Consider the following 16,272-nt stretch of genomic DNA (forward strand, 5'->3'; position numbering starts at 1 on the left):
CTAGGTGCGTTCGACATGGACTGCGGCTGCATGAAACGACCGGCGAGAGTAGCCGCTTGCAGTCGGGGAGGAGTTGAAAACGGCTCTGTGAAGTCGGACATTCCAGCTTCACGTGGTTTGCTGCGTTGATGTCAGCCATGGCCAATCAAGCGCTGTTTGCTTAGTTAAATTATAAATAAAGTAAAGTTAGTCTTTCCGTTAGTGAAGAGGCTGACTAAAACCCTTTCTTCAACACATTTTTTATTCAATTAAACTTTTTTGAGCGTTGGCGAAACTGAAGGTGTCCGAATATTCCAAAACGCGTCAAAGTTGTCGTGTGTGAGTCTGACCAATCATGAAATAGCTGTGTCGTCACTTGAACCCGTGCAGTTGCTCTTGAGAAAATGCGCTCGGCTACACAGCCGGCAGTTCTCGAATCGATCTCACGGTACTTTGATGGCGACGTCACAGTGACGTGTCCTCGGCGCCGTCTCAAGTCGGACAAAAAGTCTAACCAGAATGCACTTTTTCAAGTCAGCCGCCTGCAGCCGGCTGAGGCGCCGCATGAAGTCGGGTCATGTCGAACGCACCAACTGACACGGTATTGATGAAGTCACTGACACGGTATTGATGAAGTCACTGACACAGTAGTGAAGAAGTCACTGACACAGTAGTGATGAAGTCACTGACACAGTAGTGATGAAGTCAGAGGGTAGGGGGGTTCGGCCTCCAGCGAACATGAATATACTTGCAAGTATATTTAGTTCTAGTAACTAGTAATAGTTAGATGTACTAGGGACATCTAAAATTAGACCAATGTTGGCAGTGAATATAAAAAGCACTAGAAGAAACAGAATGTAACAGAAAGTGAACAGTTTATTAAGTTGTACATGTTAACTATTTATAAATAGTCCAAGTCTACAATGACAAACATGTCATGATGACAATAATAAAAACACATTAATTTAAATAAGAACAAAAGTCTATACTGGCCAAGTAAAACAATACTCTTATGACACTAACATCAGTTTTTCATTCAAATGAATGTTTCCTTTAACAGCACCTTACACACACACAAGGATGCTTTACAAAGGCATATAAAAGAAGCCACACACAGACAAACATATATAAATAACCAGACATTCACATTCTCACAAGGCAACACAAAGCCCGCCAACAGCAGGACAGGGACGGTGAACAGCAGTCAGGCTGAGGGGAACCGCAGTCAGGGCTGAGGGGAACAGCAGTCTGGGCTGAGGGGAACAGCAGTCTGGGCTGAGGGGAACAGCAGTCAGGGCTGAGGGGAACAGCAGTCAGGGCTGAGGTGAACAGCAGTCAGGGCTGAGGGGAACAGCAGTCAGGGCTGAGGTGAACAGCAGTCAGGGCTGAGGGGAACAGCAGTCAGGGCTGAGGGGAACAGCAGTCTGGGCTGAGGGGGAAAGCAGTCATGGCTGAGGGGAACGGCAGTCATGGCTGAGGGGAACGGCAGTCAGGGCTGAGGGGAACAGCAGTCAGAGCTGAGGGGAACAGCAGTCAGAGCTGAGGGGAACAGCAGTCAGGGCTGAGGGGAACAGCAGTCTGGGCTGAGGGGGAAAGCAGTCATGGCTTAGGGGAACGGCAGTCATGGCTGAGGGGAACAACAGTCAGGGCTGAGGTGAACAGCAGTCAGAGCTGAGGTGAACAGCAGTCAGAGCTGAGGTGAACAGCAGTCAGAGCTGAGGGGAACAGCAGTCAGGGCTGAGGGGAACAGCAGTCAGGGCTGAGGGGAACAGCAGTCTGGGCTGAGGGGAACAGCAGTCTGGGCTGAGGGGAACAGCAGTCTGGGCTGAGGGGAACAGCAGTCAGGGCTGAGGGGAACAGCAGTCAGGGCTGAGGTGCATGGTGACATTTACAGTTTCCGCTTGTCCAGTGAAACCCACGGAATGCAGAGTGTACAATGATGAACTCAAATGCACTTTGGTCAAGGTCAGAACCTCACATCCCTCCTCAGGCGGGTCCAGTCTGAAGGTCACAGGACTTCACGGTCCTTACAATGATACTACAATGTTAAGTATCATTCTAAGGAATAAAAAAAAGCATAATTTAGTACATTAACATGACAATAAAATTACAATAAAATGTTATTATATCATAGAACAGAAATGTAAGCGTAACCTTTGTTAGTCTTTGTGTGATGATATCATTCTTACCCGTGTTCTCTTAAGTGCTGTATTTGTTTTCAATGAACTTTGCAAACTTAGACTCTGGGTTCAGACACCTTCTTGTTCCATTCTTCAGAGTCACACTGAAAACAGACAAGCTGCTATTAAAACTAATTATACCTGAACCCTTATCCTTCAGTTCATGGAGGTGCCCCCCCCCCCCCCTCCCCACCCACACCCCCAAATGTAATGTCACAGTCACAATGTTTCTTTAATAATAATAATAATAATATATTTGACCAAAATCTAGAGTTTCTACTTACATGACCTCCTTGTGTGGGCAGAAGATGCTGGAGGGGTGCACCTCCACCTGGGTCACTAGCTTTGGGTTGATCCGCCTGGCTTCATCCCGGCACAAGCACTTACTCTGGAGACCACCCAGCTGCCCTGTGCAACACCAACATTACATTTTAAAGGACTTTCGGTATTAAACTTAGGCTAAAGCAGGCTAACATGCAAGGTGAATTTCTCTCTAAGACACTTAATTACAGTCCCCATTACACTTAATACTGATGATACCTCACCAAAAAAACTACAATTGAACCAAGCTTTACAAAACACTTTGTAAACTGCTGAATTTGACGAATATTAATGCTGAAGTATTACCTTGTACTAGGATCAGACTGGAAACCAGGAGCAGGACAGCAGTCTTCATAGTGTCGGCCATGACAGTGCTTCTTCAGTGTGTGTGTTTGCAGCTCAGATGGTCAGCAGTGTGTGGTGAAGTCAGAGGAGGACTGGTGAATTTATACCATCGGTGTACAAGTAAGGGACGTCTGGGGATTCCCCCCAACAGGGTTATAAGCTTTTTCATCATGTCCTCTTGGGAAGCACTTTCATTTCTGAGAAGTGCATCCTCTTAAAATAAGAGTAGCCACACCTCAGAAAGGGATTTATTTGACCTTTTTTCCCCTTTTCTTTTTTTATAAACTGGACACATTGATCCAGTGTTCATTGTTATTCTTTGATCCATTTCATGGAGCGTTTTTTTTACCTCACTCCGGAACCCAGTGTCACTCCAGAACATGTACAAGATGCCCCTTCTCCAAAAAACACACTTTCTATCATTTCATCTACATGTTTATACACATTAAAATCGTAGTTATGACTGACTATTAATTCCTTATGCTTATTTGCGCGTCGAGATTACATGCAAAGTCAACGCAACATGCAAATCCGCCTCATTCGCGTGTTTGCATTTACTTTAGTATATGTAATTTCGAGGCGCGAATAATTCGCTAAGCGTTTGGTGTGAACACAGCATTAACCTTTCAAATGTTATGAACTATTAATTGACCTCAATACGTTCATTCAAAACATGCACATAACATCATACTTTAGTATGTTTATTTATTTGTGTAGAGCTAGGGAAAATGCTGAGTTAATGTAGAATTAGCCTATCATCTCAGATTTCTTGTAAATCCGATGGCCATGTGAAAGTAAAACTGAACAAAAAAAGCGTTGATTCATTTATTATTATATCTTTTTGTTTAAACGAGACTGGCACGAGAGGTATTAGGATACAAAGCCAATTGAAGAAGTGAAACTACATTCTCAGCGCTTCAACTCTCACTTGGACGGCTTCCACAAACGTTTCTGTCTGAAAGGACAATGCCGTTTACAAGAAATCACTGTCCATGGAACAGCAGCTCCGAGGCAAACTACTTACTTTAGAAAAGGTCTGTCTTCAACCACTGTTCAATTAACAACAATTAAAGATTACAACTAATGATTACTTTATCACTTATACTGAACCTGTACTTGGCAAATGAATTCATTGACTTGGTAGTTTCACAGCAATAAGGTCAAACAAGAGATGTCTTCACTTTGTAGCAGGGAAAACAATAAACTGGAGTACAACAGTATATTGTGTGTAGCACAGTATATACACACACTGTAGTATACACATTCCTGCTTTAGTTCCTACCGTTTCTAAAGGTCATGGATTTCTGGAAAACAAATGGTTTGTTTCTTATTTAGCTTATATTCTGCAGAATGGGTACTAAATTGTTATATTGTAATATATTGACCATGCAACATGCATTTTCATAATATTTCATGCGTTAGGATTAGTAGTTGTGTTGACATTGGTTTCAGTAGGTCAGTCTATTATTTCTGTCTTCTAGCTTCCCCATTTAAGGTGTCCTTTCTGAACGACATCATTCCTTTTCCTCTAGAAGAGAGTGTTTCTGGGAAATTGAAGTGTGTGGGTGTGTTTGTGTGAGAAAGAGAAAGGAGAAGACACACTCCAGCAGGAAAGGGGGAAGGTCTACAGACTTTGTGTGGCAGAGTAAGCACATAAATACCAGCATTCCTCTCCTTCTCTCATCCCTCCAGCTACCCAGACCAGGACAGTCATCCATCAACAGCACCATGCAGTCAGTCACACTGGTCATCCTTGCATGCATCCTCGTTGCTCATGTTGAAGGTAAGATCTCTTACATAACTTCAAAAGCTAACTGCATTGTAAGGAACTTGCAAACCCAGTGTTATAGGCATAAATGTGAATTTGAATGACTGATTCAGATGATGGTCATGGGGGTTATGCATTTTTCATACACAAACAAAAGGTACTACTGTAAAGACAATCAAACAAGCTAAATTTTCACACACACATGGTGGCTGACAACATTAAATATGCATTTACATGTATTCATTTAGCAGACGCTTTTGGCTTTGTAGGTCATATTAGGTCAGTATTAATTTGTTAAATGTTCCATTGTAAACACAAGTTTTATAAATGAAAAATACTTTCTCCACAGGTAAAGGAAGTAACGTCATGAAATGCTTCTGCCAGGATAAAGGAGTTGACCGCGTGAACCGCAAGCTCGTGGGGAAGCTGGAGGTCCACGCGCCCAGCAGCTACTGTCCTCAGCTGGAAATTATGTACGTGTGTAATGTAAACATACCGACCTCTGTGCTGTGTAACCTGGAACTGAGATGGATGACACGTGTGCGTGTAGATAGGAGAGCACGGAGGCCGACAGTCTCAACAACATGATTGATTGTATCTTACATTGAATTGAATCTAATCAGATGTAATTGAATCCAATCAGTTTGTTCAGTAATATTGTGTGGGATGCTGACTACTGTGCTGACTACTCTACTACAGTCGTACCTGTCTGGTGTGTGTTTTAATGTGAGGTTGTAGCCTACTAATAATATAAAATAACTTTCCCACGAAAGAAAAGACCGGTTTAGTATCTGACGATTTACCACAGGGGCGAGGCTTAATTACCTTCCGCGAAGCAAGGACGGCCTGTCACGTCCTTTTGGCCACCTGCGACAAGCCCCAGAGATTTCCAGTCTTGCTCAGTTTTCGTTTATATTTTAGTACAATTATTTGTAGTATTTTTGTACAAAAATGAAAGTAGTAAACGTGTAGCGTGGGCTACCTGAAGGGGTCTCTACCAGAACACCTGAAGTGTCATCCCGCTGTAACATTTAAAAAAAACACACACGCTCTCTCCCGTTTGACCTACGTCACAGTTAAAGGGATAGCTCCGCCCCTACTGAGGAACCGTCAATAAATGACGTAGCCGGTGCCAGTATAAAACAAATATGTAAACCCCAAACAAATGTATATGTAACATTATTATAACACAAGGAGGGCTACTGTTTTACCAACAACGGTGCGGTTAGTTACATGGGTGTGTATGTGCGTGTGTGTAATAGCTTCCTCAGCGTCTAACTGTCTCTGTCCTGTATATTCAGAATCTTCTTTAATAAAGGAGGGAAAGTCTGCCTGAATCCGGAGTCTCAGATGGCCAAGAACTTAGTGCAGAAAGCCAGCAGGAACAGGTGAGGTTAATGACTGTAGTGCATCTCAATAACCTACAGTTTAAAACTTTACTCATACCCTCAGACAGTTGTTTTTGACGCTGTAATCGGCTTCTATCATAGTACAATAACTTTGTAATATTTGACCTTCCTTTTTTTAGGAGTGTAATTTATGTGAGCTGGACCTGAGGAGGAGAAACTGAAGATGTTGTTTGTGGTTCACAAAACATACTGTGGTTGTATCACTGAGTAAAACATGTAAATATGTGCAGTTTAGTGTAGTTAACGATTCCACTTTGTAAATACTGTGTACGTTGAGCTTTTCTATGAAACCATTTATTTCTATGAACAGATTTAGTTTTACATTTTGTGGAATTTTGAGAAACCACAAGTATGTCTCTTAAGGAAATAATTAATAATTAAATTAAGGTATGGTAAAAAAATTGAAGTTGTTTGAACTCGCAGTGCCTTGAATGTGACACAAGCTTAAGTTAAGAGACCAGCCCACATCTTCATGCCCTCAGTTAGGCTCTGTAACATGAGACACCAGGACTGTCTCAGTAGGAACATGGGAGATACAGTCAATCTGGGCTGAATTACATCTTTCATTATTAAGATATTTCTTCTACACAGCATGGTTTGACTTCCTCAGAGAGGAAATGGTTCTAGTGAGTCCCTGTCATGTCCACAGGGGGCAGTATCGGATCATAAGACAGGGTTTTATTACCAACAGTGTTGCGTCTTTATCATTAGTTTTTAGAAAGAAACAACCTTTCTGTATCAGAGAGACCTGGTTGGGGCCCAATGAACAATACCTTTTATTATCATATTGTTAATCTTTTCCATTCAGAGGTGTGTGGCTCTGTAGCTGTCATCAGTCCTGAGCTGCTGGGAAGCTGGGTCTGTAGGGGCTATGAGAGTAATACCACTACCTGACGCTAGGGGCGCTGTGATATAAAGAAAACTTCTCAGCTGCTCAACGTGGCCTAAAATGCTGAAATGTAAAACCACAACCATCATTTTTCTTCCTGTGTAACAAAATCTTGTGAGGAGTTCAGGGTTTATGAACCCAGTGTCCAAGCTGCAGTCCTGTCCGTGGACAATGCTTTGGGTCTGTTACTGCTTTTTACTCAATAAATGAAACATTACCACTGAAACGGTACAGTAGCCAGGTCCACTTAAAGATGACATAGTGAGAGATGAGATGTTAAATCTTGGAAATGTAAATACAAATGTTTAATACAGTGCTAAATGTCATAAAACTACAAAATATTGGCAAGGCGTATGGCAGGAGGGTCCAAACTGTATGAAGATGAGCTGTTATCAAGTGATTACAGTTAAGAGGTGCCATGATGTTACTGTACAATGATAATGGAAACACTTAATAGGAAACAATAATACTGTCAGTTAAGAATCAAGTACATGTATAAAATTGGGAATTTCAAATCATTAACATACCATGGTGCAATCATGTCACAGCTAGTTACAAAGTGCTGAACACTCAACACAATTTAACTTTGACCTCTCACATGTACACACGTGTGATCCTGTCATAAAGACACATGGAGGACCTAGACAGGGTAAAACATGGCTGAAAATGACAGATCACAACTACACTTCCACAACTAGCAGGCAGTCACTAATAACTCCAGAGACAGTTTGCACCAAGTGAACCATCCTAAAGGCTGAGCACAAGACGAGCACCATCTTGGAACGCCGTCTCCAACCAATCATAGAGCAGACATTTTATAACACCGATTCTGCTCTGTGGGTTTGTGGGAGAGGAGCATGAGACGATCAACAACACTAATGCACAGTTCCTGCGTGCTAGCTACAGGCCCGGCTCTGCCGCTAGCTACAGGTCCGGCTCTGAAGCTAGCTCCAGGCCCGGCTCTGCCGCTAGCTACAGGTCCGGCTCTGCCGCTAGCTACAGGTCCGGCTCTGCCGCTAGCTACAGGCCCGGTTCTGCAGGCCTTTGTGATGCCAGGTTTGAGACATGAATAACAACATTTCTTTATGGCACCTACGAATGTGAGGTCACATGTTGGGAAACACAATGTGGTTAAGAGACCCCATAGCTGTGATTGTTAAAGAATCATAACACAAAACCGAGAGCTTCTCTTTCAGCTCATTAAATTGTTTCTTCAGCAACTGGAGGATATGGCACAGAGATGGCTATTTGTTTGTAACAGTGAGAAAAAAGAGAAAAATGGAAAAGGCAGAAGGCCAGTGATAAAACTGCCAACGTCCTGTTATTAACAGTGGTCAAATCTGATCAGTTTTTCATGCATCATTGAAGGTGTTACAATAAAAATAGGTTGTGTTAAGTTTAGTTTTACCATGATATTAGCTTCAGTAGTCTGTTAGTTGTCCACATGTAGCACAACTTACATTTTTTGCGTATCAGTAGTTTGGCACCAGCACATCATACACAACCTCCCGTTTTAGTTTTCCATTCCCTTTATGCTGATAGGTTAGTGGTCTTCCTGACTCACTGCCCCTGTGCATCCTGGGAGTTGGAGTCTTTGGCCCCTCCCACCAGCAGCAGTTCAGGCGAGCGCAGGAACACCACCATGACGGTGATGTTGTCACTGGAGCCAGCAGCCTTGGCATGAGCCACCAGCTGCCGGGCTACGTCCTCACCCAACAGGCCCAGAGGCTCCTCTCCCTGAGGCTCCTCCCCCTCCCCCCGAGGCTCCTCCCCCTCCAGGGGCTCCCTGTGCTTGCGGAGCGCCCCAAGGACCAGTTGCGGGACTTCTTCTGAACTCACGGTGTCAAAAAAGCCATCGCACGCCAGGAGAACATAGTCCTCGTCGCCGGTCAGCTGTGTGGACGAGCAGTCAGCGTCTCCGGACACGTACGGCTTCTGGTCAAAGTCCCCTGCAGAGAGACAGGATCCTCACAGAGAGCAGGGTCCAACCATGTCTAACAGCAATTATGTTTGTTACAAAAGGAAACCTCCAGGTGTGGCACCTAGCAGTGATATCCAAACAATACAAACCACAACATTTCTCTGAAGATTGGACGCACGGTCCTGTGATACGGAACACAGAGTACGTGTGACGCTACTGACCGATGGCCCTGGAGACGGCGTATGTGACGCTACTGACCGATGGCCCTGGAGACGGCGTATGTGCCGTTGACACGCCAGCAGCCCATGAAGGTGATGCAGCCGCCCAGACCCTCGATCCTCTCTCTCTCGTCCTGGACACGGGAGGGGTGGAGGAGGGAGGGGTGGAGGAGGGAGAGAGAGGGAGGGATGGAGTAGGGAGGGGAGGAGGAGGGAGAGAGAGGGAGGGGTGGAGGAGGGAGAGAGGGAGGGGTGGAGGTGGCATTCAGAGAGGGAGGAGGAGACACTGAATGGAGGGCCACTGTAGGTTGTATTCATGTTGTAACAGAATCCCACATATCCAGCAGTTGGAGCAATCTGCCGGAGATGGCATTCAGAGAGGGAGGAGGAGACACTGAATGGAGGGCCACTGTAGGTTGTATTCATGTTGTAACAGAATCCCACATATCCAGCAGTCGGAGCAATCTGCCGGAGATGGCATTCAGAGAGGGAGGAGGAGACACTGAATGGAGGGCCACTGTAGGTTGTATTCATGTTGTAACAGAATCCCACATATCCAGCAGTCTAACTGTACCACAGGGAAGGAGAGTGTGTGTCTCACCTCTCTCTCAGGCTTGTGTGTGTGTGTCTCACCTCTCTCAGGCTTGTGTGTGTGTGTGTCTTACCTCTCTCTCAGGCTTGTGTGTGTGTGTGTGTCTCACCTCTCTCTCAGGCTTGTGTGTGTGTGTGTTTGTGTGTCTCACCTCTCTCTCAGGCTTGTGTGTGTGTGTGTGTGTCTTACCTCTCTCTCAGGCTTGTGTGTGTGTGTGTCTCACCTCTCTCTCAGGCTTGTGTGGCTCCATGAGCGGGACAGCCTGCCCCCCCCTCACCAGCAGGGCCTGAGAGTCACCCAGCCAGGCCACCGTCAGAGCCCCGCCCTGCAGGAGCACGGCCACGCCCGTACTGCCGCTACGCAGACGCTGCACACACACACACACACACACAGAGTCAAACACCACACACAGTCAGCCCTTCTCAGTGTCATCTGACCCTTAAATCATTCCTGACCCTTAAATGGGCCTGACCATATCTGCTCCATGAACATGTTGCTCCAGGAAACCCATCCCAACATGAAAATACAAACATCCCTGAACCCCAGGAGACCCAGGAGACCCAGGCCCAGCTGGTTCAGGTGTTGTTATGCAGCGTACCTCCCTCCTGGCTTTGCCTCTGAACATGTGGTCTGTGCGTGTGAAGGCCTCCTTGAAGGCAGTGTCTGGGTCCGAGGCCAGCGCCCCCTGCTGGCCCAGCAGCACGTGCAGGTGGGTGGCAGCGTAGTTGGCTGCGTCCACGCCCCCGTGCCCGTCGAACACAGCGTAGTACTGGCGAGACGTCCCATCCTGCAGAGAGACCAGCACAGTATTGAGGACACTAACAAGCTCCCAGCAGGTTCGAGAACAACTTTTAAGGCTTTTCTATGCTTTAATGGACAGTTTGAAGTGTGACAGGACAGGCAGGGCGAGACAGAGAGGGGAGGACATGCAGCAAAGTGCCCAGGCTGTATATGAACCCAGGTGGCTGCGGTGAGGCCTCAGCCTACATGGCACGCTCAGTTATCTGGTGAACTACCGGGACACCCTGGATGGAGCAGATGAAACACCCTGACCCTGACTGACCCTAACCCTGACTGACCCTAACCCTGACTGACCCTAACCCTAACCCTGACTTACCCTAACCCTGACTGACCCTAACCCTAACCCTAACCCTGACTGACCCTAACCCTAACCCTAAACCTGACTGACCCTAACCCTGACTGACCCTAACCCTGACTGACCCTAACCCTGACCCTAACCTTGACCCTAACCCTGACTGACCCTAACCCTGACTGACCCTGACCCTGACTGACCCTAACCCTGACCACGTCTGACCTGGGGGAGATCGTACCTGAAGGCCGAGGAGCTGGTTGAAGTGGGCGAGCGCCACATGGCGGTCCTCCATCTTCCTGCGGGAGTTCCTGATGGCGTGAGCGGAGCACAGTGGGACGAGGGGCGGGGCTTCGGGGTGGGCGGGGAGATGTTGGTGCCAGGCCACACCCACCTCCCGCAGCTTGTTGAAGAACAGACGCTGGACAGGCTCCGAATGGAGCACTGCAGACGAGAGTTAGGACGAGAGTCAGAACGAGAGTCAGGACCAGAGTCAGGACCAGAGTCAGGACCAGAGTCAGGACCAGAGTCAGGACCAGAGTTAGGGCTACAGCTCTGTGGAGGGGGAGCTGTTTAATCACTGGAGAGAGCTGAATTATTGTGGTTTACCAGAGGGCACACATGGGTAGTCAAATGAGTACTGTAGCATAGAGCTCTGAGCCAACACGAGATTAACATGGACGGATTAACATGGTGAATTTATAGTATTGATAAGGACACAACAATCTCTCTGCTCGTAACCAAATCAGGCTTTTACAGAAATTTGACTACACACTGAACACACATTTAGGTTAGCGATTAGCTTGCTTATCGTGCCAACGGCACTCAACTATGAAACTCAAGCTGGAGGGGGCAAGGGACTCACATAAGGTCAGGGTTGTGGAGGAGGGGGAGGTTGGCTCGGTTTGGAAGGGGCTTAGATTAGGGTTAGAGGTTAGCAGGTGGGGGACTAACATAATACTTCCTGTTCTCCGTCCTGCTGCTGGGCATCTTGGGGGCAGTGGAGAGGTGAAAGGTCACTCTTCAGGAGCTCTGACAGGGCAGCCTCACACAGGGCAGCAGCCAGCGACCCCGGGGCCTTCCTGGACCAGACAGCAGGGTGGAAGACAACAGGATGAGACTAAAGGTATCAAACACACAGAGGCACACAAGCCTGGGGAAATGTAGACCTCTCCAGGTAAAACACTAATGTTACAGAGATGTGATAGTCATACAACATCAAGGGAGCAGAATACAGATCTAGTAACTTTAGCTCCATGTGTATGAGTTTACAGAATTAACTAGGAATATATCTGACATTCACTTCTTTATACAGTCTTTGTGCTATAACTGGCCGGTAGGTGAGTGTAATGACAAGTCTGTATTACTCTACTACTACCAGAGAATAGCAGCAAACTAGAAACACTGAGGGGAGAATCAGGAAGTGGGTGGAACAATGGTGATTCCAGACAGGAAATGAGGTCTTGCCGACAGGAAATAGCCCACAGGAATATATACAAAAGGCCAGATGATGTTCTGCTGCGTAGAGTGAGCCTCTCTGGCCTGAACGTTTGGGTCTAAACGGATCTTTCACATCTGACAGAAAGCTTCCCAAGGCTCTCAATGCCAAGTTTCTATCCCTTCCCCATCTCCCTCCTCCCATTGGCTGAGTCACTACAGCCTTCCTCATCTCCATCCTCCCATTGGCTGAGACACTACAGCCTTCTCTACTTGTGGAGGGCGGGACATAGGCAGGGATCAGCTTGCTTTCTCGAGGCAGGAATGTGAGGAATGCTCTCTGTGAACACCAAAACACACAGCTGTAGGTTGATATCTAAGAACTCTAATGTAACGTTTCTTTTAACTTAAAAATGCAAAATGATGTCCTATGAATCACATGCGCACCTTGTTGGCACTAATGATCGTTTTGACACAAATTTGGGGATTTAGTCTAATCTTAGCTACTGCCTGGCTAATTGTTCTAGTTACATTTTAGCTGCATTTTTACTTTTAGCCTAGGTAATATCACGGCAGGTTTATTTCTGCTTATATCAGAATCAGAAGGGATTTTATTCGCCATGAGTGTTTGCACAAACAAGGAATTTACTTTGGCAGGGAGGTGCATACATTAAACATATAGGAATATTGAAACTTAAATATGTGGACTAACTATACAAAAGGAGCAAAGTCTAGCTAATACTAAGAGGGGTCTAGCTAAAACTAAGAGGAATAAAAAATATAAGTAGCCATAATTTACAATTCAACCTAAAAATACCAAAAAATACAGATACAATAGTGCAAATATAGTCTACCTGTGATGATATATATATATAGGATGTTTTATTTTACTAAATCTTCTTTTTAGTAAACTAAATAAATATATATATATAATACAAGTTGGCTACTTCAGTCTAATGATAAGATACGTTTGTCTTTCTTCATGTAGATGGAGATGCATCACACCCACACCCACACACACCCTCACCTGGCAGCCAGCAGGCGCAGGCCCAGGTCCAGACTGTCCCCCCTCAGCTCATCCAGGGTGGGGGGTCGGCTGGGGGGGGCGAGGGGCAGGGCGACCCCAGGGCCCACGGGAACAGGGAACTCCTCCACGAACCTCGACAGGAAACATCTGGCCTCCTCCTCCGCTGTGCTGCCCATGCCTGATGTCTGGTGGCGTCACAGGGACCAATAGGGAGGTTGGTTAGATCAGAAGAATGTGGGTCTATTTCTCAACCTCTGTCAACCAGTCAGGTGACGGGGTGGGGAAGACTAGTCTTGCAGTGTAACAAACACAACCTACAGCCCTCCCAAGGTTCATGTTGTCATTGTGGTCATAACACCGGATGAGTTAGCAAACCTCAGGGAAAGCCAGCAGGCCATTTTTAAGTGATGCATACAGCACGCAACCGTGTTGAAATGTACAGGAGCTGCTAATCGCTTTAGCTCCACTGACGTTGAGCAATGGCAATACTTTAAATGTTGAAAGAGTTGGCCAATTCTTAATAATACAGGTTCTCTAACTGAATTATTTGGAACTTAGCCTAGCAGAACACCACATCATACAACGATAACATGTTGCACTGGGACGTTCAATCGCAAGGGGAAATATTTACTTTTAGTTGTTGACAGAATGTTTCAATTGCTAGGGCAAGAAGCAGTTCGCTTCGCGGCTAACTTTATATACAAAAGGCAACGAACAACTCACTTCAGCAAGATCGTGTACATAACGTTACTATTTACATGTGCACACAAGTACAATGACAAGATCGTACCTTTGACTATCTCAGCGAGGACACTCCTTTCCCGTGTAGAACAGCCAGAGTTATACAGCTTCTAGTATATAAGTCAATATAGCAGCAGCCCCTCCCTCTGCAAAGCAGCAGACAGCCTCAATAAGGAATCCCATTTCCGGTTGAGTCGTCAAACCTTTTTTCAAAATAAAAAGGTCATGATACAAAAGTCATTTTACTGATAAAGTTAACCCAGAGAAATAATAATATGTAAAATGTCTGGTGTATTTATAGTCAACATCGGTATGAGAGGCTTTTTATTACAGCTTTCACTCGCAATCTGTGGCCGGCTGCAGAGAAAAACAGCTCTGTAAGAGATTATCACTGGAAAATTGAATCAGAATGTGTTAGCAGTATTAGTAAATGTGTCCTAAATATTACTGGGGAGAGTATTTAGTGTAGCCTCTTTACAAAACTGAGATTGACGATATAGGATTTTCTAAACCTAACCTGGCCATAGTAAAATTGTAGGCTACTGTGAGGAGTGGATTGTTCCACCGAATTCACGCCTCGGACACATCTCAGCTCATGCTCTTATTCTGAACCCAAATTCGCAAAACAGGAAAAACTATTGAGGTACAAAAACACGATACGAAAATAGGTGCGTTTGACACAACCCCCCACCCCTCACCCCTCGGCTTGAAGCAACGGCCCCGGTGGATGTAGGTGGTATTGCATGTACGGTTAGGTTTCCGACTCTTCCGGTCATTTTTATTCTATTAACTCCATTCAACATTTACAAAACTATCTCCCCCAATAATTTTTGTTTGATTCTCGAACCTGGCTCATACTACTAGCTTTTTCAAGGCTAGACATAATGCAAAGGTGGTGAAATGTCATTTGCATTTTCCATGCAAAGGTCCACACCAGGGACCATTCATGGACTAGGCCTTGTGGTGCTAAACTTAGTATACGCCTACAGGTGAGACAGGGTGTGAAGAAAACATGTTCAATATTGATCAATTTTTATTATATTTTTAATTGAGACTAAAAAAACAAAGGCCAACAGGCCATGATGACAATTTCACAAAGTACATGTTCATTTGTATTTCATGCCGCTGTATTGATAAAAGCTATGCATTCACATAAACTGTTGTTACGGATGATTGCAGGTGTAGGACCCAAACGCAGAAGATGGACAGGGTTCCAAAAACAATGGCTGTGTACAACCAGCTGTGGGTGACACAGTGAAGATCGCAGGCTGGGCTGCAACAACTTATATTCCAAACACCAACTTCCCTGGGAATGACCAATGTGGTAGGTAACACACCTGCATGACAGGCCACTGTAACCCAACATAACCCATATTCTTAAGTAGGCCTACATATCAAAGTTTCAGAAGCAGTGGGTTAGCAAGTTTCAGTGTCATGTAAGGGATAATGTTTGACGATATGTTCATTGTCAGGAATTCCGTAGTCCAATTCCTGACATGGGAATGATCCCTTAGCTACATATTCGCTTGTTAAATTAAAGTGTAAATGTTGCTCATTCTAGATACAGGCTCAACAGCGAACAGACAGTTTCACTGGAAGTAGGCTACTTAGGTGTTCATTATCAGAAAATAATGGATACCTGTATCCCATCTGAATCGAGTATTTACCCAGAACATGGTAAACATTTTAAATTTGAACCCACAGGAAACGATCGACCTCCTAAACTACAGTGTGCTGAAACGCAAGTCCACAGCTATACGAATAACCCAGAACATTACTTACGTACCATGAAGTATGGTGTGCAGGAATGTTGTGTAAGACATTTTGATATATCCTCATGAATACTGTTGCTTTTTGTATTAACAGGGATTTTAGTTTATCTTGAGAGGTGGGAGGGATGTCAGTGAGAGAGACAGGGTTAGGGTGCCACTTCTTTACATTTACAATTAGCCATTTAGTAGACGCTCTTATCCAGGGCGATTTACAGTAAGTACAGGGACATTCCCCCGAGGCAAGTAGGGTGAAGTGCCTTGCCCAAGGACACAACGTCATCTGGCAATGCCGGGAATCGAACCGGCAAACTTCTTATTAATAGCCCAACTCCTTAACCGTAGAGATATCAGATTTTAAACGTAACAAAAATAAAATATTTAAAAAACTTTTCTTAATTGTTGTATTATAATTGTATTTTTGTAGGCCTGCTACATGCACATTTTGGTTTTCACTCCTATCTGCTTCTTATAGGGAGACTCAGGAGCAGGTCTTGAGTACGATGGGAAGCTGTATGGAGTTCTGTCCTCTGGTTGTCCAGAATTTATCTTTAATGAACCATCAGACTACATGAATCTCTGCCAT

At 45.2% G+C, this 16,272-nt stretch overlaps 2 protein-coding genes and 2 long non-coding RNA genes across 5 annotated transcripts; 2 read left to right on the forward strand and 2 right to left on the reverse strand.

The window, feature by feature from the left end:
• Positions 1-846: 846 nt before the first annotated feature.
• On the reverse strand, positions 847-3,063 carry LOC124464791. Its single transcript, XR_006955760.1, has 4 exons — positions 2,787-3,063; positions 2,444-2,567; positions 2,169-2,263; positions 847-2,037 (listed from the first exon to the last, which is right to left on the reverse strand). It is a non-coding gene; the product is annotated as an uncharacterized LOC124464791 (long non-coding RNA).
• A 620-nt stretch (positions 3,064-3,683) lies between these two features.
• LOC124464790 (C-X-C motif chemokine 10-like) lies at positions 3,684-7,961 on the forward strand. The gene is made up of 5 exons (XM_047016635.1): positions 3,684-3,859; positions 4,518-4,608; positions 4,943-5,066; positions 5,895-5,981; positions 6,122-7,961. The coding sequence occupies exons 1-5, from the start codon at positions 3,818-3,820 to the stop codon at positions 6,147-6,149; spliced, it is 372 nt and encodes a 123-aa protein (XP_046872591.1). The 5' UTR covers positions 3,684-3,817; the 3' UTR covers positions 6,150-7,961.
• On the reverse strand, positions 7,173-14,089 carry ppm1f (protein phosphatase, Mg2+/Mn2+ dependent, 1F). 2 transcript variants are annotated; one of them, XM_047016632.1, is made up of 9 exons: positions 13,967-14,089; positions 13,177-13,361; positions 11,667-11,794; positions 10,954-11,156; positions 10,221-10,409; positions 9,846-9,989; positions 9,094-9,164; positions 9,034-9,056; positions 7,173-8,840 (listed from the first exon to the last, which is right to left on the reverse strand). In XM_047016632.1, exons 2-9 carry the CDS (start codon positions 13,350-13,352, stop codon positions 8,452-8,454), a joined length of 1,323 nt encoding a protein of 440 aa, XP_046872588.1. In that variant the 5' UTR covers positions 13,353-13,361; positions 13,967-14,089; the 3' UTR covers positions 7,173-8,451. The 2 variants fall into 2 exon arrangements, with proteins under 2 accessions (XP_046872588.1, XP_046872587.1); XM_047016631.1 differs by lacking the exon at positions 9,034-9,056 and having other exon boundaries at positions 9,071-9,164.
• Positions 14,090-15,144: 1,055 nt separating this feature from the next.
• Positions 15,145-16,252, forward strand: LOC124464792. Its single transcript, XR_006955761.1, has 3 exons — positions 15,145-15,241; positions 15,622-15,731; positions 16,162-16,252. It is a non-coding gene; the product is annotated as an uncharacterized LOC124464792 (long non-coding RNA).
• Positions 16,253-16,272: the final 20 nt, after the last annotated feature.

Source organism: Hypomesus transpacificus, unplaced genomic scaffold (assembly GCF_021917145.1).
Source record: "Hypomesus transpacificus isolate Combined female unplaced genomic scaffold, fHypTra1 scaffold_42, whole genome shotgun sequence".
NCBI lineage: Eukaryota > Metazoa > Chordata > Actinopteri > Osmeriformes > Osmeridae > Hypomesus > Hypomesus transpacificus.

What these genes read in the sequence shown, in the direction of transcription:
- LOC124464790 (XM_047016635.1), top strand. Translation starts at nt 3,818, where the DNA reads ATGGAACAGCAGCTCCGAGGCAAACTACTTACTTTAGAAAAG. An exon ending in AACTACTTACTTTAGAAAAG is followed by an intron (nt 3,860 to 4,517) that starts GTCTGTCTTCAA and finishes TCATCCCTCCAG; the next exon opens with CTACCCAGACCAGGACAGTC. An exon ending in CCTCGTTGCTCATGTTGAAG is followed by an intron (nt 4,609 to 4,942) that starts GTAAGATCTCTT and finishes CTTTCTCCACAG; the next exon opens with GTAAAGGAAGTAACGTCATG.
- ppm1f (XM_047016632.1), bottom strand. Translation starts at nt 13,352, where the DNA reads ATGGGCAGCACAGCGGAGGAGGAGGCCAGATGTTTCCTGTCGAGGTTC. An exon ending in ACCAGCTCCTCGGCCTTCAG is followed by an intron (nt 10,410 to 10,953) that starts GTACGATCTCCC and finishes GTCTCTCTGCAG; the next exon opens with GATGGGACGTCTCGCCAGTA. An exon ending in TGCTGGCGTGTCAACGGCAC is followed by an intron (nt 9,057 to 9,093) that starts ATACGCCGTCTC and finishes CAGTAGCGTCAC; the next exon opens with ATACGCCGTCTCCAGGGCCA.